Here is a 26,051-nt window from a genome sequence, read left to right as displayed (position 1 = left end):
TCTATCTCCTGATTTATTTTCTGACCCACATCCCGACTACTGCGAGGAGGCTTGTACATAAGTCCCATCAGGCTCTTTCTTCCTTAGTAGTTTCTTAAGTTGAGTCACACAGATTCTATGCAGTCCAACTCAAAATTTCCTCTTGCTGTTGATTTAATTTTATTTCCAAGTGACAGGGTAATCTCTCGCATGGGACCTTGTCAAAAATCTTTTGAAAGTCCAGATGCACAACATCCACTGAGATCTGAGGAAAGGTCACTCAATCCGAAAAGCTAACTTCAGTTTCTCTCCACAGATGCTGCCAGACCGGCTGAACATTTTCATAATTTTTGTTTTAGTTGTCCACTGATTCAGCCTTGTCCACTCTCCACTGATCACATCCTCAAAACCTTCCAGAAGATGTGTCAGGCCTGATTTCCCTTTAGTAAATCCATGCTGACTTGGACTGATCCTGTCACTGCTTTCCAAATGCTCAGTTACTGTATCTTTAATAACTGACTCCAGCGTTTTCCTCATGTATAATTCCTCATTTTCACTCCCCTTCCTTTTATTAAAAAGTGCGATTACACTGGATACTGTCCAGTCCACTGGAACTCTGTCAGAGTCTACAGGATGCTGGAAAATGATCACCAATGTGTCCACTATTTCTACATCCACTTTCTTAAGGTCTCTGGGATGTAGAGCATCAGGCCCTGGGGACTTACCAAGTTTTGATACCATCAGTCTCCCCAAGACTATTTCCTGACTAAAAAGGATTACCTTCAGTTCCTCCTTCACACTTGACCCTCTAACCCCTTGCATTTCCTTTCAATAGGATGTACATCCGTGGATATTTAGTTCCCAGCCCTGATCCCCTTGCAGCCACATCCCTGCACTACAGGCTCATTTACCTTGTTTCATATACTCGATGCATCGAAGTATAACACCCTCAGTCGTGCACTGACTGTCTCCTTCTCATAGTTATCTCCTTTAAAATTCATAGAAATGCTACAGTATGGAAGCAGGCCATTCAGCCCAGACTGACCCTCCAAATAGTATCCCACCCACCCTATAATTCCCATGGATAATCCTCCTAGCCTACACATCCTTGTGACAATGGGAGGAAACCCAAGTAGACATGGGGAGAATGTGTAAAAATCCCTGTCCTTTTATGAGGTTTGTTTGGTGTTGGCCACAAATATTCAAATGGTTGCTTTACCAGTTAATGTTCAGAGAGTTGAAATCCCTTTGAATGGCAGGGATTAAAATTGTTTCTCTGGCTTTTCAGGTGGTCAAAACTCTCAGCCCAAGCTGACCCTGCTGCCCCCCTCCCCGGAGCAGGTCAATGCCAAGGGCACTGCCACCCTGGTGTGCCTTGCCAATCACTTCTATCCCGATGAGCTGGAGGTGCAGTGGAAGAAGGATGGTGCAGTCATTTTGGACGGGGTTCAGACCAGCAACTACCTGCGAGCTTCGGACAGCACCTACAGTGTCAGCAGCCTGCTGACCCTCTCTGGGTCTGACTGGGAGTCCAACGCTCGCTTCTCCTGTGCCCTCACCCACGTGACCCTCCCCTCTCCCCTCAGCAAGAGCATCAGGAGATCAGAATGTGTGTAGAGTGTTTGAGACAGTCCACAGAGGAGACACAACTTTAAATAGAACAGGGCTGAGCTGGCAGTGTAAAGCTTATTGTCAGCACTGAATTTCAACTCTTCCTTCTTGGGACTGGCTTGGCGACACTTCTGAGGTTCAAGGGTTAAGTCAGGTCATTGGGATCACTAAAAACAAGCTTTACTCTGTATCAAACTCCATGCTGACCCATTCTGGAAGTGTTTGATTGGGGCAGTGATGACTGGTAATGCCAAATAAAACCACTCAAAGATGCTGAAAAGTGCCAGATGTACAAAAACAATGTGTACCTCAGAAGTCTCTGCTTCAGTAAAACAGATCTCCTTCCTGCTCAGCCGCCAGTTCCAATTTAAGGTTTTGTCACTGTTTAAAGGGACAGGATTCTCATGATATTGAGGAAATCTCTACAAGTGTTTTCCTCAAGCTCCATTGTGGCTGTGAATTTGAGCAGCTTCCTCTGTCTGGGCTGTTAATTGCAGTCTGTTTTCTGTCAATGTCAATCTGGAAAAGGGAATAAAGATGAAGAAGATTCAGTCTCTCTCTCGTGTGTGCTTTGGAAATGGCCCGAGCTGAAGCCTCAGGGAAAGGGTATATGAAGTGAAACCCTCCACCCTCAAGGCCCGGAACACGATGGGGAGAATAGAGAGGGCAATGGGGTTCCGGGAGCAGGAGGGCAATACTACAGTTAGGGCCAGAAGGGGCAGTTTCAGCAGGAATGCAGGGCCTTGAGAAAATCATCCCTAATAAATGGGGAAAAGAAGGAAGGCAGGAGGGGACACTGGGGAACACAATAATCTGATGGGAATTCACTCACCCATCTTTTAGGCACAGCAAGATCCCAGGTCAAGAAAAGTTACTCAACTGTTTGGGAGCCAGTGTCACCGGGAATCATGTATTGATGAATATGACCAGCAGGATCTTGTTACTCAGAATAACAATTCCACAGGGTTTGGGAAATAAATATTCCATAAATTAGACCTGGGTTTTCTTTACTCTTCAAATGAGATGGAATTGCCCCGTGTGTCCCTGGAGTCAGATTGAGAATGTTCAGTCCAGGGGAGGTATGTGAGTCATGGCTGGGGAGGGCAGTCAATGATAAACTGGTTCGACTTTCTGCTGTGATATTCTGTAGCCCCTGGGCCATCTCAGTAAGGATCATCCAGGGCTCAGGGTGGATTCCAGAGCAGCTCATTGTCCTGACTGTTGTGTTCCTCAGTCCACACGTAGCTCCAGCAATCTCACTCCCTGGCTCTAGTATCAGTGGGAACCCATGGGGCTGAAATCTTATCCAAACAGACCCTCACACAGCGGGGAGGCTGCTGGTGGCTCAGAAACCCCTTGGATTCAGTCCCAGATCTCACCGTGGGTCTTTCATTCAAACACAGCATTAGCACACTGTCACCACATTCAGAGGACAATCTTGAGAAGGGGCAAGTTTGTTTCTTGATTCCAATGTGGGGAAATGGGGGCTGGGTGTGAAATGTCCAGTCTGAAACTGGTGGGTACTTTATAATGAAGAATAGAAACTGATGTCAGAATAAAGACTGATGTTGATGGGAGTGAGGAATATCTCAGTGATCTGTCTCCTGAATCCACAGTCGATACACATTCTTCTGTCAGACCCTGAAATCTGAGAAACAATTCCTTGACATCCTTCATTTCTCCACCTTTCCCAGAAAAGGTGAAATAGTCTCTGTCTCAGAGATTCCCTGGAACAGGACATTATAAAATGGGCTGTGGGAAGGGAACTGTTGACTCTCAATGTCAAAGCCAATGGAAGGATGTGGAGCTGGCTCTGTGAAATGTTTGGGCACAGAGGATGACACCAGAAGCAATTCAATGTTGTCCCTCTCTCCTTTGCAATTTGCTCTCTTGTGTTCGATCCACTTGTCTTTCTTGCTTTGTTTCTTTTGACTTCAGTCTGTGGGTAGTTCCAAAACCCAATCTCCTCACACTCATCCTGACCCCTGAAGAGACTAGAGACAAAAAAGCTGGAATCCAAGGATGACAAGCAGGAGGCTGGGAGAACACAGCAAGCCAGGCAGCATCAGGAGGTGGAGAAGTCAACGTTTTGGCTGTAACCCTTCTTCAGGAAGTTGGGGGGGGGGGGTTATTTAGGGAGCTGCAGATCAAGGGAGTGGGGGATGAAGATAGGTAGAGGGTGCGACCTGATTGGTCAATAAGAAAAATGAATCCGGATTCATCCCTCCCATCGACCAACCAGGTCATATTCTCTACCTTTCTCAAAATATCCCCATTTTCCAACACTCCCGCGTTTCCTCTTGCGCCACAGCTCATTATCCTGAAGGATAGTTGTGCTCGGAGTCAAGAAGTGAGGCGCTGGAAAAGCACAGCAGGTCAGGCAGTTGTGCTCAGGCCGAGGACATGACCTTGTCCCTCTGTCAGATCCTCTTCGAGAAACTCATGACTCACCACCATACTCTCCAGGACAATTAGGGAAGGGCAACAGCCAAGGATGGAGATGGGGACGCGAAGACTCGAGGGCTGTTCTCTGCAGTTTGGGGGCACACACTGACAGTCATTTGCTAGATCTTTGAGTGTAATTCATTTGTTGCTGATCCCAGTGTCAATCCGCAGGGCACTCCGCCTTTCAGTCTGACAAACCAGGTTCACCCATGTCATGGCTCTGTTTCTGGCCAAGGCTCCAGTCCTTCAAATAGATGAATTCAAGCCTCACCAGTTTGATCATTTGAATTGTATGCCATTTATTTTGATTTCTCCTGGGATGGGGCAGGCGTTGACGTGTCGGTTATTTGTTGTCATTTCCTAATTGTCCTGGAGAGGGCGGTGGTGAACCATATTATACCTGGAAGCAAATGACAGGCCATTCCCACTGAAATCCATTGGAGTGACTGCGGATTTATTCATGGCTAATGGATGGAGTCATTACCCATAATCCTCAGTTGCATTGCAAGTACTCTATAGTTGCTAGAAAGCAGCACGGTAGCACAGTGGTTAGCACTGCTGCCTCACAGTGCCAGAGACCCGGGTTCAATTCCCGCTTCAGGCGACTGACTGTGTGGAGTTTGCACATTCTCCCTGTGTCTGTGTGGGTTTCCTCCAGGTGCTCCGGTTTCCTCCCACAATCCAACAATGTGCAGGTTAGGTAAATTGGCCATGCTAAATTGCCCATAGTGTTAGGTGTAGGGGAATGTATCTGGGTGGGTGCGCTTCGGCGGGTTGGTGTGAACTTGTTGGGTCGCAGGGCCTGTTTCCACACTGTAAGTAATCTAATCAAAGTCAGAAGTCACACGACATCAGGTTCTAGCCCAACAGGTTCATTTGAAATCACAAGCTTTCGAAGGGCTGCTCCTTCATCAGGTGTACCCTAGCCCCCCCATCGGTATCCCCACATTACTGAACAGTACAAATAAACTGGGGCTCTGAGAGAATCCAACTGGCTCCATCTGTAGAAACGAGGAGAGAGAGAGAGAGAGACATTACAGCTCTTGGACCAGGATGCTTATGGCACCACAATGAAAATGCCCTGCACACTATGATATATCAAAAAAGAAGTACTTTGGTGTAATTTTTGATTGTCTTTCACAGTGTGCTGTTTTGTTCATTCTGTGATACACGTAAACTATGTCACTATTGGGTATCACAAAGTTTGTTTCCTCCATTACACACTTTCCAACACACCCTCTCCATCTTGCTTTACTCCTTATTGACTCTTCCACAATTGTCACTGCTCCTTCACTCCGTCCTGGTCCCAGAGGAATCGATGGCCGGAGTTCATGACCCCACACTGTGTGAAGGTTGGTGTGAAGTGAGGCCAGTGTGTTGGAGCTTGGGCTCCTGCCTCAGGCCCAGGTGTAGGGGCCTGTTCAACAATCTGCACATTGTCCTTTTTCTCTTTCTGAATGAACTGGATCAAGGTGCAGTAACGATCTGGAAGCAAGGTGTCTTGTCTAAAATGTTCCCAGCATTGGATACAGAGGAGACAGAGGGCAGTGATAGGAGGATGGAGGGCTGTGAATAGTGATGTTCCACAGGGATCAGTGGTGAGAGCTCTGCTGTTCATAATCTCCATAAATGATTTGGAGGAAAGCGTAGCTGGTCTAATTAGTAAGTTTACGGTTGATACAAAGATTGGTAGAGTTGCAGATAAAGAGAAGGATTGTCAGACGATATGGCAGGAGGTAGATCAGTTAGATGCTTGGACAGAAAAATGGCAGATGTAGTTTAATCCAGACAAATGTAAGGTGATGCATTTTGAAAGGTGATGTACAGGTGGGAATTATACAGTGAATGGCAGGATCCTTTGGAGTATTGATATGCAGAGGGATCTGGGTGTGCAACAAGCATCAAGACATGGCTTGGCTGGTGGTGAGAAGGGCTCTGCCTGTGAGATCCTTTATGCACGCCCGGACTCTCAGCTGCACCGCATGCTGCCCTTGAAGCGGCTGCGGAGGGGGAACGAGACTGTCACACACCTCCTTCTGGAATGTGCCTATGCAGAAGAAGTCTGGAGAGGAATGCTGTGGTGTTTGTCGAGGTTCGTCCCGAGCAGCGCTGTGACGGGGGACTCTGTGCTCCCGTTCCCTGGGACGCACACTGAGACGAACATCAACTGTGCCTGGAGGATCATCAACTCGGTGAAGGACGCTCTCTGGGCAGTCCGAAACCTGTTGATCTTCCAGTTGAAGGAGTCGACTCCGACTGAGTGTTGCAGACTGGCACATTCCAAGGTCCAGCACTACGTGTTGAGGGATGCGCTGAAGCTTGGGGCAGCTGCCGTCAAGGTGCAGTGGGGAAAGACCACCGTGTAACGTCTGCCTGCCTAAGCACAGGGGGCTGACGCAGTAAGGGGGCTCCGCTGACCCCCCCCCAGCTAAATATGTGGATAGTAATCGTACAGACCTGTACCCTGTCCCTGTATGCAAAGAAATGGAATGTTTATGGACTGTACAATTGTACAGATCATCAAAATATTTTATGAATAAAGTATATTTTTGAAATAAAAATAATTCTGGGTGTGCATGTTCACAGATCACTGAAGGTGCCAGCACAGGGAGGTAAGGCAGTAAAAAAGGCTTATGGCCTGCTTGCCTTCATTGGAAGGGGCATTGAGTAGAAGGATAGACAAGTTATGCTGCAGCTTTATCGAACTTTAGTTCGACCACACTTGGAATATTGCATACAGTTCCGGTCACCACACTACCAGAAGGATGTGGATGTTTTGAAGATGGTGCCGAAAATGTTTACCAGGACATTGTCTGGTATGGGGAGGGGATTGTAGTTCTGAAGAAAAGTTGGATAGACTGGGTTTGTTTTCACTGCAATGCGGAAAAATGAGGCGTGACCTGATAGAAGTTTATAAAGTTGCGAATGAGATAGGTAGGGTGGAAAATATTAGGCTTTTCCCCAGGGTGGAGGGGTCAATTACTGGGGAACAGAGGTTCAAGGTGCAGGGGTGGGGCGGGGGAATTTAAAAGAGATGTGTGAGGCAAGTATTTCGTACAAAGCGAGTTGAATACCTGGAACACACTGCCAGAGGAGGGGGTGGAAGCAGACACAATAGAAGTATTCAAGAAATACCTGCACTAATGCATGAATAGGAAGGGAATAGAGGGACACGAATCCTGTAGGTGAAGACAGTTTCTGTATGGAAGGGCAAAATGTGTCAGCACAGGCTTGGAGGGCCGAAGGGCCTGTTCCTGTGTTGTATTCTTCCTTGTTCTTTGATCCCTGCTGTTGAATTGGATTCTCGGGAGCCAGCTCCGTAAGAAGAGCCTGTTCTCATTCTTTTGTTGGAGTTCATGGGGCAGCTGCTGCTTCCTTGCTCCGTCACTGATCAAACCAACAATGCAGAAAGCCTCTTGATATTTTAAATACACTGTCTGCAGGAAAATGTTTGGCCGAGGTTTTAATATTGTTTAATAAGATAATGACATCAATACACCAGTGTCGTTTACGGCTGGGAAAATTTAACATCATGGTCCTTGTTTTAATGGACCCTCACTCATGGTAATACATTTTACAATGTTTCTCTCCCCTTATGTGTTACGAAGAGGTTTGCAAATGTGTTTTGATGAGGACAGTGCATCATCAACACCGTTTGGTGGAGTGGGTGTCTGTTTGAATTCTCGCATGTGATAATACAGTTTTAAATGTGTCAGTGTTACTTTCCCCACTCTCTGGGAGGGTGTCGCTGTCAGTGTCTCCACCCCACCCTTCACTCTCGGGGTGATACCATTTTTAGCATCCTTTCTGTCTGAGAATGTCCCTGTTCTTGTCCCCCTCTCTCAGGGACGGGGTGGGTGTTAGCCTGGTTTGTTAGTTCCATTCACTCTCTTGTGAAATGGATAATCCCTGTTTTACTCTGGTAACAGTGAGTTAAAGCCCGGCACAGTTCACCCTTCATCTCCATCATATCTCAGGGCTTAGGGTTGGTTAGCACTGTCTGGCTCCAGAACAATTCCACCACTTCTCGCAGTTTTCCCTCTTTCCTATATTTTCAATTTTTACTCTGGAATCCGCAGTCCCGCCCAGTCTCTGTTGGAGCCATAACATTAGATTTCCACTTGGCAATCTGTGTCTATAACTCCTCAATCTTATTGACCCATTTAAGCCTGTCTCGCATCAATCAGGGTCCCGATATGGCAAAGGCTGCATTTAAATAATTTCAGTGACTGTGGGGACCTGGGATGCCAGGGGGCCCGTTGTGCTCGTGTCTGGGACTGAGGAGCCTGAAATCTCTGGTCGCTGTCCCTGATTTGTGGGTCCTCTCTGATGGAGACCATTGTGAAATCCATTGTTAAGATCGCCACCTCCTGGCCAGGAGAAGCAAGAACATGCAGTGCTTGTGGGAATAACCTGAATGTGCTCAGAGGACAAGGTCAAAAATCATACGACACCAGATTATAGTCCAACAGGTTTATTAGAAAACATAATCTTTCAGAGCCTCGCCCCTTCTTCAGGTTCTTAGAGGAGCAAGCAAGGTGAACTTAGTCAGCAGACAAAACAAACTCTGCTGTTCATTTCCTTCTCAGTTGACTCCGTTCTCCTCAATGACATGAACAAGAAACAAGGCAGGAATAAAGAATATAAGGACATCACCAGTGACCTCCTGAAATTCATAAGAAATCTCACGCAGCACTTTGATGAAAAGAAAGAGTATGTGAACCATACTTAGTGGCAATATTTTTCTGCTTATTAAATTTTTAGCAGCAATTCAAAGCAGAAAGAGTCTTTTTTTCTCCTTCCCGCCTTGAAACTCTTACTGAGATGATCAAACCCAACAATTCATGTGACGGGTTGAGGGGATTGTCCAATGATCGAGGGAGGGACTGGGTCAGGATTCCCTAGAATTTAGCAGGTTGGGAGGAGATTTCACTGAAACATTTTAAATTCTCCAGGGCCCTGACAGGGTAGATTTTGGAAGGATGTGCCCCTACCTTGGGATTCTAAAGCAGAGTCACAGTCTGGGATAAGGGGAAAGACATTTAGGTCAGAGATGAGGAATGGGTGACACAGTGGCTAGCACGTCTGCCTTACAGTGCTATGGACCTGGGTTCAAGTCCACCCTCAGGTGATTGTGTGGAGTTTGCTTATTCTCCCCATGTCTGTGTGGGTTTCCTCCAGGTGCTCCAGTTTTCCATTCTCAGTGCAAAGATGTGCAGCTTAGCTGAATTGGCTGTGAGTAGTGTAGGGCTGCAGCAATAGGAGAGGGGAATGCTCCTTGGACTTGACGGTCTTCTTCCACACAGTAGGAATTCTATGATTCAACATTGCTGCGGGTCTGCAGTCATGTGTCAGTCGGTATGGGCAAGGACAGCAATCTAAAGGACATTGTTGGGACCAATGGGGTTTGCCCCTAACAATGGCCATTAATAGACTCTTAATTTCAGAGTTTTTTTTAATTTAAATGCCTTGCCAGAATTTGAACCCAGGTCCCCCAGAACATGACTTGGCTCTCTGGATTAACAATCTCGTGATGATACCACTAGGCCATTGCCTTCCGACATGTGGATGATCTCCATCTTGAATTTATTCAAATGACTAAGTATCAACAACTCTCTGGGAAAGACTCAAAACCCTCTGAGTGAAGAAATTCATAGAACCCCCAATAATGTGGAAACAGGCCATTCAGCATATACTGCCTCTCCAAAGAGCATCCCACCCAAACCCAATCCCCTATAACCTTGCATTTCCCATGGCTAATCCACCTAACTCACCTATATTTGGACTGTGGGAGGAAATCAGATCACCTGGATGGAACCCAGGCAGACACAGGGAGAATGTGCAAACTCCACACAGTCAGAGGGTGGAATCAAACCCCGGTTCCTGCGCTGTGGGGTAGCAGTGTGAGCCACTGTGCCACCCCATTTGATTCTGAGCAATAAATGCTGGCATACCAAGTGATGCCCAATCCTTGAAATTATTTAAGAAAAGATCAGTCAAGATTTGGATAGGAATGTGATGGGTTACTCCCCACATGCCTGGATGGGTGCAGCTCCAAAAACAGTCAAGAAGCTTGAAATCATCCAGTCCAAAACAGCCTGCTTGATTGGCACTACATCCACAAACATCCACTCCCTCCACCACTGATACTCAGTAGCAGCCGTGTGCACCATCTACAAGATGCACTGCAGATATTCATCAAGTCTCCTGAGACAGCACCTTCCCAACCCACGACCATTTCCATCTAGAAGGGCAAGAGCAGCAGATACACAGACCACCACCACCTACAAGTTCCCTTCCAATCTACATAGCATCCTGATTGAAAATATATTACTGTTCCTTCAGTGTTGCTGGGTCAAGATCCTGGAATTCCATCCCTTAGAGCATTGTGGGTTTATCTACAGCACATGGACGTCAGTGGTTCAAGAAGGCAGCTCAGCACCACCTTGCAAAGGGCAGGATTGTGGCTCAGTGGTTAATGCTGTATATCACAGCATCAGGCACCTGGGTTCAATTCCACCTTGGGAAGACTGTCTGTGTGTGTTTGCACATTTTCCCCATGTCTGAGTGAGTTTCCTCCACATAGTCAATAGATGTGTAGGTTAAGTAGATTAGCCATGCTAAATTAAATGTAGTGTCTAGGGATGTGCAGGCTTGGTGGGTTAGCCATGGGAAATGCAACATTAGAGGGATGGGGTTGGTCCAGATGGGATGCTCTTTGGTGGGTTGGTGTGAACTTGATGGTCTGAATGGCCTTTTACCCCACTGTATAATGATTCTATGATTCTCAACAGCAACTAGGAATGTGTAATAATTGCTGGCCCACACAGCAATACTCATGTCCTCAGTGTGAGTTTAAAACAAAAAGACCATCTGCACTGCTTACTATTCCATCAGTCTTTGTGTCAATGTGGAACTATGATTCTCATTAATACATAGTTATTAAGTAGTTAAGACCTCAGCACAAAATTCTTGTGGAACACCACTCGTCACTTTCGTTCTCTGTTGTCTGTCACTAAACCAGCCTCCGAACCAAGTCAAACATTCATCTTCAATCCCATGGGTTTTAACTTTGGTCAGCAGACTGTTTTGTGGGAAATAATCAAGTACTTCAGAAAGTTGATGAGACTATACGTCCTATCGACTATTTTAATTAATGCATTTGGTCCCATCAGTCAGAACCTACCCATCACAAATCTATGTTGGCCATTTCCAATTCTCCACATGTTCATTCTCTCGGCTGTTAATTATAGATTCCAATGAAACTCCCAAAAGAGATATTAGATTGACCAGGATATAATTTCCTCAGTTCCCTCTCTCATCTTTCTTGAACCCGTGGAGTTACAGCAAGACATTTTCCAAACTAAAGGAATGGTTGCTGCTTTGCAACCCGATGGGAAAAGCTTCTGAAACTTCTTCACTTCCCCCTTCCTTTAAACCCCTGAGGTCCTGGAGATCTGTCAGCCTTTAGAGCTGCTCGCTTTCCAATGCTGTTTTCTGGCATGTATCAACTTTTGTGAATTCCAGTCTTCAATTCATTACTAACCTCCCTGGAATGGAAGCTGCATTATCCCATTCCTTGACTGTGAAGACTGACACAACTAATTATTGTACATATCAGCCATTCCCTTAGTCTCATTCATGGAATTCCCAGTTTGTTTTTAAAGGGCTCACATTGCACTGGAGCCCACTTGATTTTCTAACTTTATCATTAGCCCAGTAGTCTGTATTCCTGTTATCTCTCCCGAAGTGAATTACCTCACACTTTTCCGCATTAAACTCCATTTGCCATTTCTCAGCCCAGCTCTGCATCTTATCTCTGTCCCTCTGTAACCCACAACATCCTTCAGCACAATCTACAACTCTGCCTACATTAGTGTCATCTGCAAATTTACTAACCCATCCTTCTGCAACAACATCCAGATCATTTATAAACATGACAAAGAGCAGTGGCCTCAATACAGATCCTTGCAGCACACCACTGAAACTGAGCTCCAGGATGATAATTTTCCACCCTCTGTCTTCTTTCAGCTCACCAATTTCTGATCGAATTCATTAAATCACCTTCAAACACAAAGCTCTGTATTTTGTGCAATAGTCTACCATGTGGAACCTTATCAAACACCTTACTGAAATCCATATATACTACATCAACCACTTTAACTTCATCCACCTTTTTATCACCTTCTCGAAGAACTCAATAAGGTTAGTTAGGCATGACCTGCCCTTCACAAAACCATGTTAACTATCTCCAATCAAATTATTCCTTTCCAGATGATTATGATTCCTATCTCTCATAATCTTTTCCAACACCTTACCCACAACCGAAGTAAGACTCACTGGCCTATAATTACCAAGGTTATCTCGACTCCCCTTCTTAAACAAGGGAACACCATTTGCTATTCTCCAGGCCTCTGGCACTGCTCCTATGGACAATGATGACATAAAGATCAAAGCCAAAGGCTCTGCAATCTCCTCCTGGCTTCCCAGAGAATCTGAGGATAAATCCCATCCAGCCCAGTTGTCTTATCTGTTTTCAGATCTTCCAAAATTGCTCAAATGATCTCGTTGTCAACCACAATCCCATCTAATCTCGTAGCCTGTATCTCCATATTCTCACTAACATTGTCCTTTTCCAGTGGAAATGCTGATGAAAAGTATTCATTAAGCGTTTCCCCTATCTCCTCAGATTCCACATACAACTTCCCACAACTATCTTTAGATTGGCCCTAATCTTACTCCAGTCATTCTATAATTCCTGATATACCTATGGAAGGCCTTATGGTTTTCCTTGATCCTGTCCACCAATAATTTCTCATGTCCCCTCTTGGCTCTTCTTAGCCCTCTCTTTTGATTTCTTTTGGCTAATTTATAACTCTAAAGCCCCCAAACTGAGCCTTCACGCCTCATCCTTGCATAAACCGCCTTCTTCCTCTTGACAAGAGCTTCAACTGCTTTAGTAAACCACGGCTCCGTCTCTCAACAACTACCTCCCTGTCTGATAAGTATATACTTATCAAGGACCCACAGTAGCTGTTTGTTGAATAAGCTCCACATTTCAAGTGTATCCATCCACTGTAGTTTCCTTCCCCATCTGATGCATCCTAAATCTTGCCTAATCGCATCATAATTGCCTTTCCCCCAGTTATACCTCTTTCCCTGCAGTATATACCTATCACTGTCCACTGCTATTGCAACCATAACCGAATTGTGGTCACTATCGCCGAAATGTTCACTGACCTCCAAATCTAACACCTGGCCGGGTTCATTCCCCAGTATCAAATCCAATACGGCATCACCCCGCTTGTTGGCCTGTCTACATACTGTGTCAGGAAACCCTCCTCCACACATTGAACAAAACTGACCCATCTAAATTACTTGAACTATAGTACTCCCAGTCAATATTGGGGAAGTTAAAGTCCCCCACAACAACTACCCTGTTACACTCACTCCTATCGAGAATCATCTTTGCCATCCTTTCCCTGGAACAATTTGGAGGCCTAGAGAAAACTCCCAACAGGGTGACCTTTCCTTTCCTGTTTCTAACCTCAGCCAAAACTACCTCAGTGGATGAGTCCTCACATGTTATCTCAGCTGCTGAAATACTACCCTTAATTAACACACCCCTCCCTCTTTTACCATCTTCTCTGTTCTTGCGGATGCTCCTGGCATTGAAGTACACACATTTCAAACCAAAACTCTGATTTCCGGTGCCATCGTGTGACCTTGTAAACCTATTCCTGACCTCACTACCCTCAACCTCCTGTACACTGGGACTACAATTCAGGTTCCCATCCCCCTGCTACATTAGTTTAAACTCCCCCTCGAAGACCATTATCAAACTTTCCCACCCAGGATATTGGTACCCCTCTGGTTCAGGTGTAGACCATCCTGTTTGTAGAGGTCCCACTTTCCCCAGAAAGAGCTCAAATTATCCAAGAATCCAAAACACTCCCTCCTGCATCATCGCTGCAGCCACGTGTTCAGCTCCGCTCTCTCCCTGTTCCTTGCTTCCCTAGCATTTAGCACGGGCAACAAACCAGAGATAACAACTCTGTTTGTTTTAGCTCTAAGCTTCCACCCTAGTTCCCTGAATTCCTGTCTTAAATCCCCACCTTTCTTCCTACGTATGTCGCTGGTGCCTGTGTGGACCATGAATTGGGGCTGCACCACCTCCCCCTCAAAAATCCCAAAAACATGATCAGAGACATCACGTACCCTGGTACTTGGGAGGTGACACACCAATCGTGAGTCTCTTTCGTTCCAACAAAATGAGAGAGTTCTGGCTGCCATGTTCTGGCTGCCCCCTAGAGTGGCCATTGGTGGGGACACCTTGAGAATACAGGGCTCCGTTCTGGTCTTCCTGCTACAGGAACAATGTTGTTCAACTTGAAAGGGGGCAAAAAAGATTTGCAACAATGTAGCCGGGGTTGGAGGGTTTGAGCTGTAGGGAGAGGCTGAATAGACTGGGACTATTTTCCCTGGAGCGGTGGAGGCTGAGGGGTGACCTAATAGAGGTTTATAAAATCATGAGGGGCATCGATAGCCAAAGTCTTTTCCCAGGGCATGTGAGTCCAAAACTAGATGGCATAGGTTTAACGTGAGGGGGAAGGATCTGTAAGGGATCTCAGGGGCAACGTTTTCATACAGAGGATGGTGCATGCATGGCGTGAACTGCCAGAGAAAGTGGTGGAGGCTGGTACAATTACAACATTTAAAAGGCATCTGGATGGGTAAATGAATAGGAAGGGTTTTGAGGGATATAGGCCAAATCCTGGCAAATGGGATGAGATTAATTTAGGATATCTGTTTGGCATGGATGAGTTGAACTGAAGGGTCTGTTCTGTGCCGAATAACTCTCTGACTAACTCTCTGGTTTAAATAGACAAAGCTTCTGAGACAGAGGTGACAGTGCTCCCACTGACCAGGTTCCAGTTTGTACAGGGCTCCGCTCTCAGCTGGATGGTTGGGAGTTGGAGCTGAATTTAAGCTGTATATTGGAGAGGGGTAAGCAACCTTTTTGATCAAAGCCTCCAGAAATGTGAAAGTGAAATTTATAAGCAATTCAGAGCAATGATCTACTCAGTTATTTTGACTCCTGGGGCCTGCTGAGTACTAAAACTCAGCATTTAGGGATTGCTGAGAAATATCTTCATTGACTTGGACATTAATTGTATTTTTCAGGTTCCACCGTTTAATGAAGAGCCCAGAAGATTATAGCTTTGGGTTATTTCCCGATCTCATTGTTGCTGTCTACAAGGCTGTGAAGGACACAGAGTGGAAGAAGTACTTTCCAAAAGAATAGAGGCTGCTCCTGTCTTCAAAGGGTTGCCATCTCTTGAGTGGATATGCGACAGAACCACATGCATGCTTCAGGGCTAGAATGGAAAGCAGGAACTTACATTTGTATCACAGAATCACAATATTGTGGAATCCCACTCACCCACTCTACATTTTCCCTGACAACTGCACCTAACCTACACATCTCTGAACACCATGGGCAATTTGGCATGACCAATTCACCTAACCTGCACAGCTTTGGACTGTGGGACAAACCAGAGCACCCGGAGGAAACCCACACAGACACAGGAAGAATTTGCAAACTCCATACAGACAGTCGCCAAAGGCTGGAATTGAACCCAGGTCACTGGCACGGTGAGGCAGCAGTGCTAACGACTGAGCCTCCGTGCTGCCTATTTTTGCTTGCTGTCATGTCTGCTTCATGACTTGTAATGTGTTTTATTGTTTTAAATAAACCAACTTACAAAGTTAATGAATTGATTTTGGGACCATTATCTTTAACCTGTCCTGGTGAAAGGCTGGAGGAAACACTGTGCAGATGAGGCCGATTGCACAAGCAGTTTAATCTGCAGGTAGAAAATACGAGGCACAGTCTTTGTTCATGCGAAGGTGTATGAGGCAACATATGGGCAGGGAACAAAAGTAGGCCACTCGGCCCTTTGACCCTGCTCACCCATTCAATAAGATCATGGTTGATCTGATTTTAACATCAACTCTACATTCTACGACAATGTTCAATCCCTTCAGTCATCAAGAATCTATCTACCTCTTCCTAGGGTAAATATAGGGTAGGGGAATGGGTCTGGATTAGTTTGTGTGGACTTGTTGGGCTGAAGGTCCTGTTTTCACACTGGAGAGATTCTGAATTCTGCATCCACTGCCTTTTAAGGAAGGGAATTCCAAGGACTGACAACCTCTGAGAGTAAAAATATGTTTCCCAATCTCTGTTTTGAATAGACTCTCCCTTCATTTTAAACAGTGATCCCTAGTTCTGGATTCTCCCACAAGAGGCTTTTCACATTCACCCGGTCAAGTCCCCTCAGGATCTTGCATGTTTCAATGAAGTCTTGCATTCAGTTTCCCCTCACAACAGACTCATTCTATGAGCTTTCCTGATGACTTGCTGTACCTACACACTAACCTTCTGTGATTAATGCACAGAGACCCAGATATGGTTCTGGGGACACAAACAAAAATCCCATCATGGCAGATGATGGAATTTGAATTCAGTTTTTTAAAATCTGCAATTAAGAGTCGAATGATGACTACGAGCCTACGTCGATTGTCAGGAAAATCCATCAGGTTCATTAATGTCCTTTAGGGAAGGGAACTGCCATCCTTCCCTGGTCTGGCCTACATGGGAATCAAATCCCACAGCAATGTGGTTGACTGTTAACTGCCCTCTGGGGCAATTAGGGGTGGGCAATAAATGTTGTGTGAGTCAGTGACGTTCTCATCCCGTGAATGAATGAAAAATAAAAATCTGACTATAAATAATCAGCATGAGGATTAAAGTCATTTGTAATTAATAAGCAGCCTTTATTCCAGGCCCTCATTATCTCCTGATTTATTCTCTTTCCCACCATAAAGCTACTGTTAGGAAGCATGGAGACTATTCCTACCAGCTCTTGGATCTCTTCTCTATTTGTGCTGCTTTCCAGAACACAAGCGTCTTCCTGCTCCAGCCTCCATTCCTCACCCTCACACTGTTCTCCCTCTCTCCACTCCTGACCTCTCACACTGTTCTGCAGCCTCCGCTCCTCATCCAGATCTGTTTAAGACCAGGGGTCATAAAATTAAGGTGGAAGTATTTTTTGACCCAGTGTGTGGTAGGTATATGGAACATGCTGCCTGAGAGGGTGGTGCAGGCTGAAAATCTCACAAACTTTAAAAAACATTTGGAAGAGCACTTTTAATTCCAGGGCATAATAGGCTCCAGAAAACTGTGGGTAAATGGGATTAGTGTAGTTTAGTGTGTGGTGGTCGACATTGACGTGGTGGGCCGTAGGGCCTATTTCTGTGCTGTATGACGCTCGAACCTAGGTCCCTGGCTCTGTGAAGCAGCAGTGCTATGTCACTCATATTGAGGGAGGCACACAACAAAATAAGCACAAGAGGCGATAAGAATTCAGCTCTTCCTGTTTTTGAAAACACGACCACCACATCACCCAGTTAGCAAATTATAAGGAAGGATGGGTTATAAGCACAGCTCCCTGCCGGGGTGGTGAAGGGGAGGTGTGGCCACTGGTCAGATAGCAAAGACATAAGAACAGGAGGAGTGGACCCAATTAAAATGGAAGGGGAGTGGTGTGGGGGGAATCTGTGAATGGACACTTACCCATCTGACAGAGTGATCTCCACCTGACAATCTATTATACTCTACATTGAAACATAGAGGATAGGAGCAGGAGCAGGCCATTTGGCCCCTCCAGCCTACTCTGCCATTCAATATGATTGTGGCTGATCTTCAAGCACATTACTATAATCCCTCCCTACTCCATATCCCTTGATTCTTTAGCCACAAGAGCTATATCTACCTCCTTCTTGAAAACGTAATGTTTTGACCTCAACCACTTTCTGTGACAGAATTCCACAGGCTCACCACTCTCTGGGTGAAAACATTTTTTCTCATCTCTATCCTATAGAGTTTTCCCCTTAACCTTAAACTATGAGCCCTGGTTCTGGACTCCCCCACGATTGGGAACATCCTTCCTCCATCTAATTTGTCTCATCCTGTTCCAATTTTATAGCTTTCCACAAGATTCCCTTTCTTCATTCTTCTAAACTCCAGTGAATACAATCCTCACCAGCTCAACCTCTCCTTATACGTCAGTCCTGCCATCACAGAAATCAAATAGCATTCAGTAATCAATATTAATCAACCCATTGTGGAATGTTGTGGAAATTAAATTGACTCGACTCAACTATAAGCAAGAGCAACCAAAGAGAGCTTTATTAAATTTTTTTAACCTCTGTATTGCGTAGGGACCACATGCACTTGACAAAAATGCCTTGTGCAAGGGCCCTGAGTATAATTCAGATATTCACCTTATACTGTTTCTTATCACACTCTCAAGGACAAAGACTGTGAAGATTTGAGTTGTTATTCTTTTGCGGACATACTGTTCTTATATTTTTCTCTTGTTGAATGTTTACAAAGTTGCGCAGAGACAAGCTGTCCCTCGACAGCAGACTCCAGCAAAGTGTCAGAAAGTTTTGATTTAAGTCAAGCACTGACTTTCAGATTTCAGAGTAAATGTTAATTTTGTTAATTTTCCATTACATGGATCACAGACTTTGTCGGTCAGGGTTAGAAGACAATCATTGCTGGTTCTAAAATTCAGGCTTCGGGTGCAGTAATCTCAATGGAACCATTGGATACAATCTTACAACAGCAGAAAGATGGGAGGTGTAGATAGAGGGTGCAGACAGCGGTATAGACAGTGGGTGTAGATGGTGGGTGCAATCAGAGGGACTAGACAGTGGCTGTGGACACTGGGTGCAGACAGTGGGTACAGACGGTGGTGCAGACCAAGGGTCCAGATGGTGGGAGCAGATGGTATTGTAGACAGAAGGTCCAGACAGTAATTGCAGATGGTAGTGTAGACAGTAGTGTAGACAAGATCAAGACCTTACGTGGTGACCACATGGGTGGCTGTGTGGAATCACACAGAGAGCAACCAGTGAGTCTGACACAGTAAGGGACACCCCCTGGTGCTGAAGGTCATGTTGCTGCAGGCAAAGGTCGCATTTCAACTGGAAGTGCACTCCCTCCCTACACACTCCCCTCTTGTCCCCACATGCCTCACTGCAATCCCTGGAGATGCCAGTCAGCACCCTGCGCCCTCACTCAGTCTCCATTAACTTTGCCTCCATTAGCCTTGACTCTCCTCCCAAGCACTTACTTGGGCCTTCACTGAAGCTTGAGCCAATTCCTCTGACCCTTGATGATGAGTTTGCCATCTTGGAACTGTCTAACCTAGTCACCATTAACCTGCACTGCCCTCTCAGCATGGAGCATAGATTGATACAGCACAGAAAAGACCCTTTGGCCCATTGAGTCTGCACTGACATAACTACCGCTAAAGGCACTCCAATCCCAATTTCCTGCACTTATCTCAAATCGTTGAACGTTATGATTTTTAAAGGTTGTAAGGTTTCCAGCCTCCACTACCTTCACTAACAGAGGGTTGTGTGTTTATAAGTTATATCCTGTCAGGCTCACGGAGTTTAACAAAAGCTCAACTATTTGTCATTTTCTTTAATGTGCGGTATGGTGGCTCAGTGGTTAGCTCTGCTGCCTCACAGCACCAGGGACCTGGGTTCGATTCCAGCCCGAGGTGACTGTCTTTGTGGAGTTTACACGCTTCCCCTGTGTTTGTGTGGGTTTCTTCCGTGTGCTCCAGTTTCCTCCCACAATCCAAAGATGTGCAGGTTAGGTGAATTGGCCATTCTAAAATTGCCACAGTGATCAAGAAGCTGTCAGTCAGGGGAGATGTTGAGTAAATGGGCAGGGGAATGGGTCTCGGGGAGTCTGTCTTCAGAGGGTTGGTGTTGGCTTGTTGTGCCAAATGGCCTGTTTCCACACTGTGGAGTCTGTGGAGTCTGTGACAGTCCATTCCAGATTCCCATCACCCAGAATGAAAATCTGATTTCCCAAATCTCATTTGTGACGTTCGTAACAAAACTATTCATTTTGTCTTGTGTTGTTTAGCTCTTGTGCTCCTTGTTCAATAAATTTTTTGTTTCCAATAAAATATGAGTTCCTTGATGGGCTGTTAACTTTGTCCAATCAGGGAGCCCTGGCTGACAGATAAAAAGGGGAGCATGCGTAACCTCAACTACGACACGCAGCTCCTGTTCGTTGACCGTGACGGTTTGGAGGTCGTCCTCAAGACGCTGCCTGTCTTTTACCAGGACCTGATCACTGTCTGGAACATGGTCGAATCGCGTCGCGCCTACCCTCTGGCTGGAGTAGCAGCTGTTGTCAGGGAGTCGTTGCTCAGGAATCCGCACCTCCGTACTCGCGGGTTCGAGTGGCTGTCGGAGGGGAGGGCCGTGGCGGCGAAGGCGACCAGGGTCGGGGACGTGCTGGGTGCCAGGGGCCTGGGCTGGACACTGCCGCAGGACATAGCAGGCAGGGCAGCGGTAGACGTCCGGTACATGGCCACCGCCATCCGACGCCTTAAAACGGTGATGCTCGGACCCGACGTAGTGCACCAGTTGGAGGATGCTCAGGTGTGCGGTGGGATCCCGTCCGTGCTCACCCCAGCCCGGACGGAATTTCACATTGGCCCCAAGGTCCCGTACTTCCCGCGGGAGCCTGTGCCCCACAACCGCGGGAGCCTGTGCCACCTCTGAAATTTTAATTTTGTCTCATTTAGGGATGTGAAAAGAAGGGCCCTATATAGACTGCTGCTGCACACCATCCACCTCTTCTCCCTCATCCACCGTCCGGACGCGCCTTGGCGTGCCCATTTGCCACCAGGTGGTGGGGATCCCCAGTGGAGGGCTCTCTACCCGGGAGTCCTCCCCTTTCTCTCGGGGATCTGGGGTGGAGGGTGCTGCACGCAGCAGTCCCCTGCAACCGCAGATTGCGGTGGTTCCCGGACTCCCAGCCCAACTGCTTGTTCTGTGGCGCTGTGGAGTCCATGGACCATGTATATATTGGGTGTAGGGGTTTGCACTCCCTTTTTGATTTTCTGAAAAACCTTCTCCTCTGTTTCTGGCTGCACTTCAGTCCCACGCTCCTGATCTTTGGGCACCCGGTACGGAGGAAGGAGGGCAGGTCTGAAGATCTCCTCGTGGGTCTGCTCCTGGGCCTGGCCAAACTGGCCATCAACAGGTCCAGGCAGCGGGCCGTGGAGGGGGTCGTTAGGGCCGACTGCCTGCCCCTCTTCCGCGGTTATGTTAGAGCCCGGGTGTCCTTGGAGAAGGAGCACGCGGTGTCCACCAACACCCTGGAGTTGTTCAGGGAGAGGTGGGCGCCGCAGGGAGTGGAGTGCATCATTTCTCCCTCCAATTCTATTTTGATTTAGTCCCTACCCTCCCCTTCACTGTTTTGATCACACAGCACTGTCCCTTGCTGTGAAGGGCAGTGTTTGTCACTGGCCACTCGGGTGTTTTCCTATCTTCCTGGTGGTGGAAATTGAATAAAGATTGGTGCACTTTGTGTCTTTCACTGTGTCTCAGACCTGCACACACACACCATGGGTGCTGGGGATAAAATAAGCACTACCGCACTTAGGTGGTAGTGTGGGGGTTAAATTTAAAAAAAAAAAAAAAAGAAGAAAAAAAAAAAAAAAAAGGGGAGCATGCGTAACCTCAACTACGACACGCAGCTCCTGTTCGTTGACCGTGACGGTTTGGAGGTCGTCCTCAAGACGCTGCCTGTCTTTTACCAGGACCTGATCACTGTCTGGAACATGGTCGAATCGCGTCGCGCCTACCCTCTGGCTGGAGTAGCAGCTGTTGTCAGGGAGTCGTTGCTCAGGAATCCGCACCTCTGTACTCGCGGGTTCGAGTGGCTGTCGGAGGGGAGGGCCGTGGCGGCGAAGGCGACCAGGGTCGGGGACGTGCTGGGTGCCAGGGGCCTGGGCTGGACACTGCCGCAGGACATAGCAGGCAGGGCAGCGGTAGACGTCCGGTACATGGCCACCGCCATCCGACGCCTTAAAACGGTGATGCTCGGACCCGACGTAGTGCACCAGTTGGAGGATGCTCAGGTGTGCGGTGGGATCCCGTCCGTGCTCACCCCAGCCCGGACGGAATTTCACATTGGCCCCAAGGTCCCGTACTTCCCGCGGGAGCCTGTGCCCCACAACCGCGGGAGCCTGTGCCACCTCTGAAATTTTAATTTTGTCTCATTTAGGGATGTGAAAAGAAGGGCCCTATATAGACTGCTGCTGCACACCATCCACCTCTTCTCCCTCATCCACCGTCCGGACACGCCTTGGCGTGCCCATTTGCCACCAGGTGGTGGGGATCCCCAGTGGAGGGCTCTCTACCCGGGAGTCCTCCCCTTTCTCTCGGGGATCTGGGGTGGAGGGTGCTGCACGCAGCAGTCCCCTGCAACCGCAGATTGCGGTGGTTCCCGGACTCCCAGCCCAACTGCTTGTTCTGTGGCGCTGTGGAGTCCATGGACCATGTATATATTGGGTGTAGGGGTTTGCACTCCCTTTTTGATTTTCTTAAAAACCTCCTCCTCTGCTTTTGGTTGCACTTCAGTCCCACGCTCCTGATCTTCGGGCACCCGGTACGGAGGAGGGAGGGCAGGTCTGAAGACCTCCTCGTGGGTCTGCTCCTGGGCCTGGCCAAACTGGCCATAAACAGGTCCAGGCAGCGGGCCGTGGAGTGGGTCGTTAGGGCCGACTGCCTGCCCCTCTTCCGCGGTTACGTTAGAGCCCGGGTGTCCTTGGAGAAGGAGCACATGGTGTCCACCAACACCCTGGAGTTGTTCAGGGAGGGGTGGGCGCCACAGGGAGTGGAGTGCATTATTTCCCCCTCCAACTCTATTTTGATTTAGTCCCTACCCTCCCCTTCACTGTTTTGATCACACAGCATTGCCCTTTGATGTGAAGTGCAGTGTTTGTCACTGGCCACTCGGGTGTTTTCCTATCTTCCTGGTGGTGGAAATTGAATAAACACTCATGCACTTTGTGTCTTTCACTGTGTCTCACACCTGCACACACACACCATGGGTGCTGGGGAAAAAATAAGCACTACCGCAGTTAGGTGGAATAAAAAAGAAAAAAAGATAAAAAGGGGAGCATCAGAAGGACTGATACTCTGGTACCTGACTCTGAATAACAACCTGCCAACCAACCCCCTCCTTCTGTCAACCTCAATCTCCCCATGCTTACTCTTGATGCCCCTTCGATCCAGCCTGTGCTGCCTTTGGGTGAGGTTGGCCTTCCCTCCATTCCTGATGAAGAGCTTATGCCCAAACCATTGATTATCCTGCTCCTCGGATGCTGCCTGACCTGCTGTGGTTTCCCAGAAACACACTCTTGACTCTGATCTCCACCATCTGCAGTCTTCACTTTCTCCTTCCCTCCAGCTCCCAGGAAAGTGGATATCATCCCAGAGGAGCATAGTCCCACTCGCTCATTACAGACAGAGATGACCGGTGGTGTGTTTAACCTGAGGGTTACCACAGCTGAGGCAGGGGGAGTGAAGGTGGCACCTTTGTGGTGGTAGCACCCTTCATTAATCCACTGCAATCCCTCTTGGAGCTGCATGAATTCAACCTCACTCACTGCTCTCCTCCCTGTAAGGCAATATTGCTGTATCTAGTTTCGAGCTAATTGACCATTGAAATACGACTATGGCTAGTCAGCATTGGCTGAGCAGACAGCCACTACTGCAATGACCCCGGCTCCAGAAAGTCCCCTTGTAATTGGGGAGCACATTAGGGAGCACAGTGTGCACTGCCTCTGAAATCCCTCCCTTACTGAGAATGCACTCTCAGTATTCACCTTTCTCAGCTGCCATCTCAATTTCACTGTGAATGCTGTGAACTATGATCCTGTCCCACTAGCTGCCTGATGAAGGAGCAGTGCTCCGAAAGCTTGTACTTCCAAAGAAACCTGTTGGACTATAACCTGGTGTTGTGTGATTTTTAACCTTGGCCACCTCAATGAGCTGCCATGTCAGACTGAATTGTTTTTCTTCCGAGATTTGACAACATTAGAGCCTAATCTTCAATCCCCATCACAAAGCCCATTCTCTACCTATCACTCAGAGACAAATACCTCAGAGACACCGACAGACAGCACAGAGTAACACACTCCCACTCATTGAGATACAAAGTTAAAAATCACACAACACCTGGTTATAGTCACTCCATCATCAGGTGGTTGTGGAGGATACTCCCTTGATGAAGGAGCGGTGCTCCGAAAGCTAGTGTGCTTCCAATTAAACCTGTTGGACTGTAACCTGGTGTTGTGTGATTTTTAACTTTGTACACCCCAGTCCAACACCGGCATCTCCAAATCATTGCATTGCCTACAGCCAGTGCAGAATAACACACACACGCACATACAGAGACACCTACAGGCAACACTGAGTAACACATACACTCAGAGAGTCAGGCAGCACTGAGTAACATGCTCACACTCCATGCTGCCTGTAGGAGTCTCTCTGAATAGCACACCCACACTCAGAATGACACCTACAGGCAGCATTATGTAATACACCTGCACTCAGAGGGACACGCAGCCTGCAGATTGGCCTCAGATTATTTCAGGTATAACACAGCTTGCAGCAAAGAGTGCAGAGTGCAATCCCAGCACCTGAGCCTGGACCACAGAGTGAGGAGGGAATGCCTAAGATTGTAATTATTGAGTCCTAACAGCTTTCTGTTTCTAGGTAAAAACAAGGACTGCAGATGCTGGAAACCAGAGTCTAGATCAGAGTGGTGCTGGAAAAGTACAGCAGGTCAGGCAGCATCCGAGAAGCAGGAAAATCAATGTTTCGGGCAAAAGCCCTTCATCAGGAATAGAGGTAGGGTGCCTGCAGAGTGGAGAGATAAATGAGACGGGTTTGGGGAGAAAATAGCATAGAGTAAAATAGGTGAATGGGGGTGGGGATGGAGGTGATAGGTCAGAGAGGATGGTGGAGTGGATAGGTGGAAAGGAAGATAAGTAGGTAGGACAGGTCATGAGGATGGTGCTGAGCTGGAAGTTTGGAGCTGGGGTGAGGTTGAGGAAGGGGAAATGAGGAAACTGGTGAAATCCACATTGATGCCATGGGATTGAAGTGTTCCGAGGGGGAAGATGAGGCGTTCTTCCTCCAAGCGTCGGGTGGTGAGGGAGCGGCAGTGGAGGAGGCCCAGGACCTGCATGTCCTGGGCAGAGTGGGAGGGGGAGTTGAAATGTTGGGCCACAGGGCAGTGGGGTTGATTGGTGTGGTTGTCCCGGAGATGTTCCCTAAAGCGCTCTGCTAGGAGGCGTCCAGTCTCCCCAATTTAGAGGAGACTGCATCGGGTGCAACGGATACAATAAATGATATTGGTGGTTGTGCTGGTAAAAATTTGATGGATGTGGCAGGCTCTTTTGGGGCCTTAGATGGAGGTGAGGGAGGAGGTGTGGGCAGAGGTTTTGCAATTCCTGCGGTGGCAGGGGAGGGTGCCAGGAAGGGAGGGTGGGTTGTTGGGGGGCGTGGACCTGACCAGATAATCACGGAGGGAACAGTCTTTGCGGAAAGCAGGAATGGGTGGGGAGGGAAATATATCCCTGGTGGTGGAGTCCGTTTGGAGGTGGCTGAAATGTCGTCGGATGATGTGGTTTATGCGAAGGTTGGTAGGGTGAGCACCATGGGGGTTCTGTCCTTGTTACGGTTGGAGGGGTGGGGTTTGAGGGCAGAGGGGTGGGATGTGGACGAGATGCGTTGGAGCGTATCTTTGACCACGTGGGAAGGGAAATTGCGGTCTCTAAAGAAGGAGGCCATCTGGTGTGTTCTGTGGTGGAACTGGTCCTCCTGGGAGCAAATATGGTGGAGGCGGAGGAATTGGGAATACAGGATGGCATTTTTGCAAGAGGTAGGTTGGGAAGAGGTGGAATCCTCGGTGTCGGTGGGTTTGTAAAAAATGTCAGTGTCAAATCGCTCATCATTAATGGAGATGGAGAGGTCCAGGAAGGGAGGGAGGTGTCAGAGATGGTTCAGGTGGTCATTAATGGAGATCTCTTTGGAATCTTGTAACCTCCAATGATTCC

At 47.5% G+C, this 26,051-nt stretch overlaps 1 protein-coding gene and 1 pseudogene across 1 annotated transcript in view; one reads left to right on the top strand and one right to left on the bottom strand.

The window, feature by feature from the left end:
- Positions 1-26,051, top strand: part of LOC148149284 (centrosome-associated protein 350-like) — a 989,460-nt pseudogene that overhangs the window by 64,713 nt on the left and 898,696 nt on the right.
- LOC148149289 (immunoglobulin kappa light chain-like) overlaps positions 1-26,051 on the bottom strand; it is a 41,101-nt gene that overhangs the window by 4,969 nt on the left and 10,081 nt on the right. Inside the window, exon 3 of the mRNA XM_087990302.1 lies at positions 14,254-14,401. Coding sequence (XP_087846428.1) covers positions 14,254-14,401 — 148 coding nt within the window. The remainder of the gene's footprint in view (positions 1-14,253; positions 14,402-26,051) is intronic.

This window comes from Chiloscyllium plagiosum, unplaced genomic scaffold (assembly GCF_037043375.1).
Source record: "Chiloscyllium plagiosum isolate Xiang-an unplaced genomic scaffold, Cpla_swu_hap1 HiC_scaffold_9, whole genome shotgun sequence".
NCBI classification, from domain to species: Eukaryota; Metazoa; Chordata; class Chondrichthyes; order Orectolobiformes; family Hemiscylliidae; genus Chiloscyllium; species Chiloscyllium plagiosum.
Note: the sequence above shows the minus strand (reverse complement) of the source record. Positions and strands in the feature narration are given on the sequence as shown.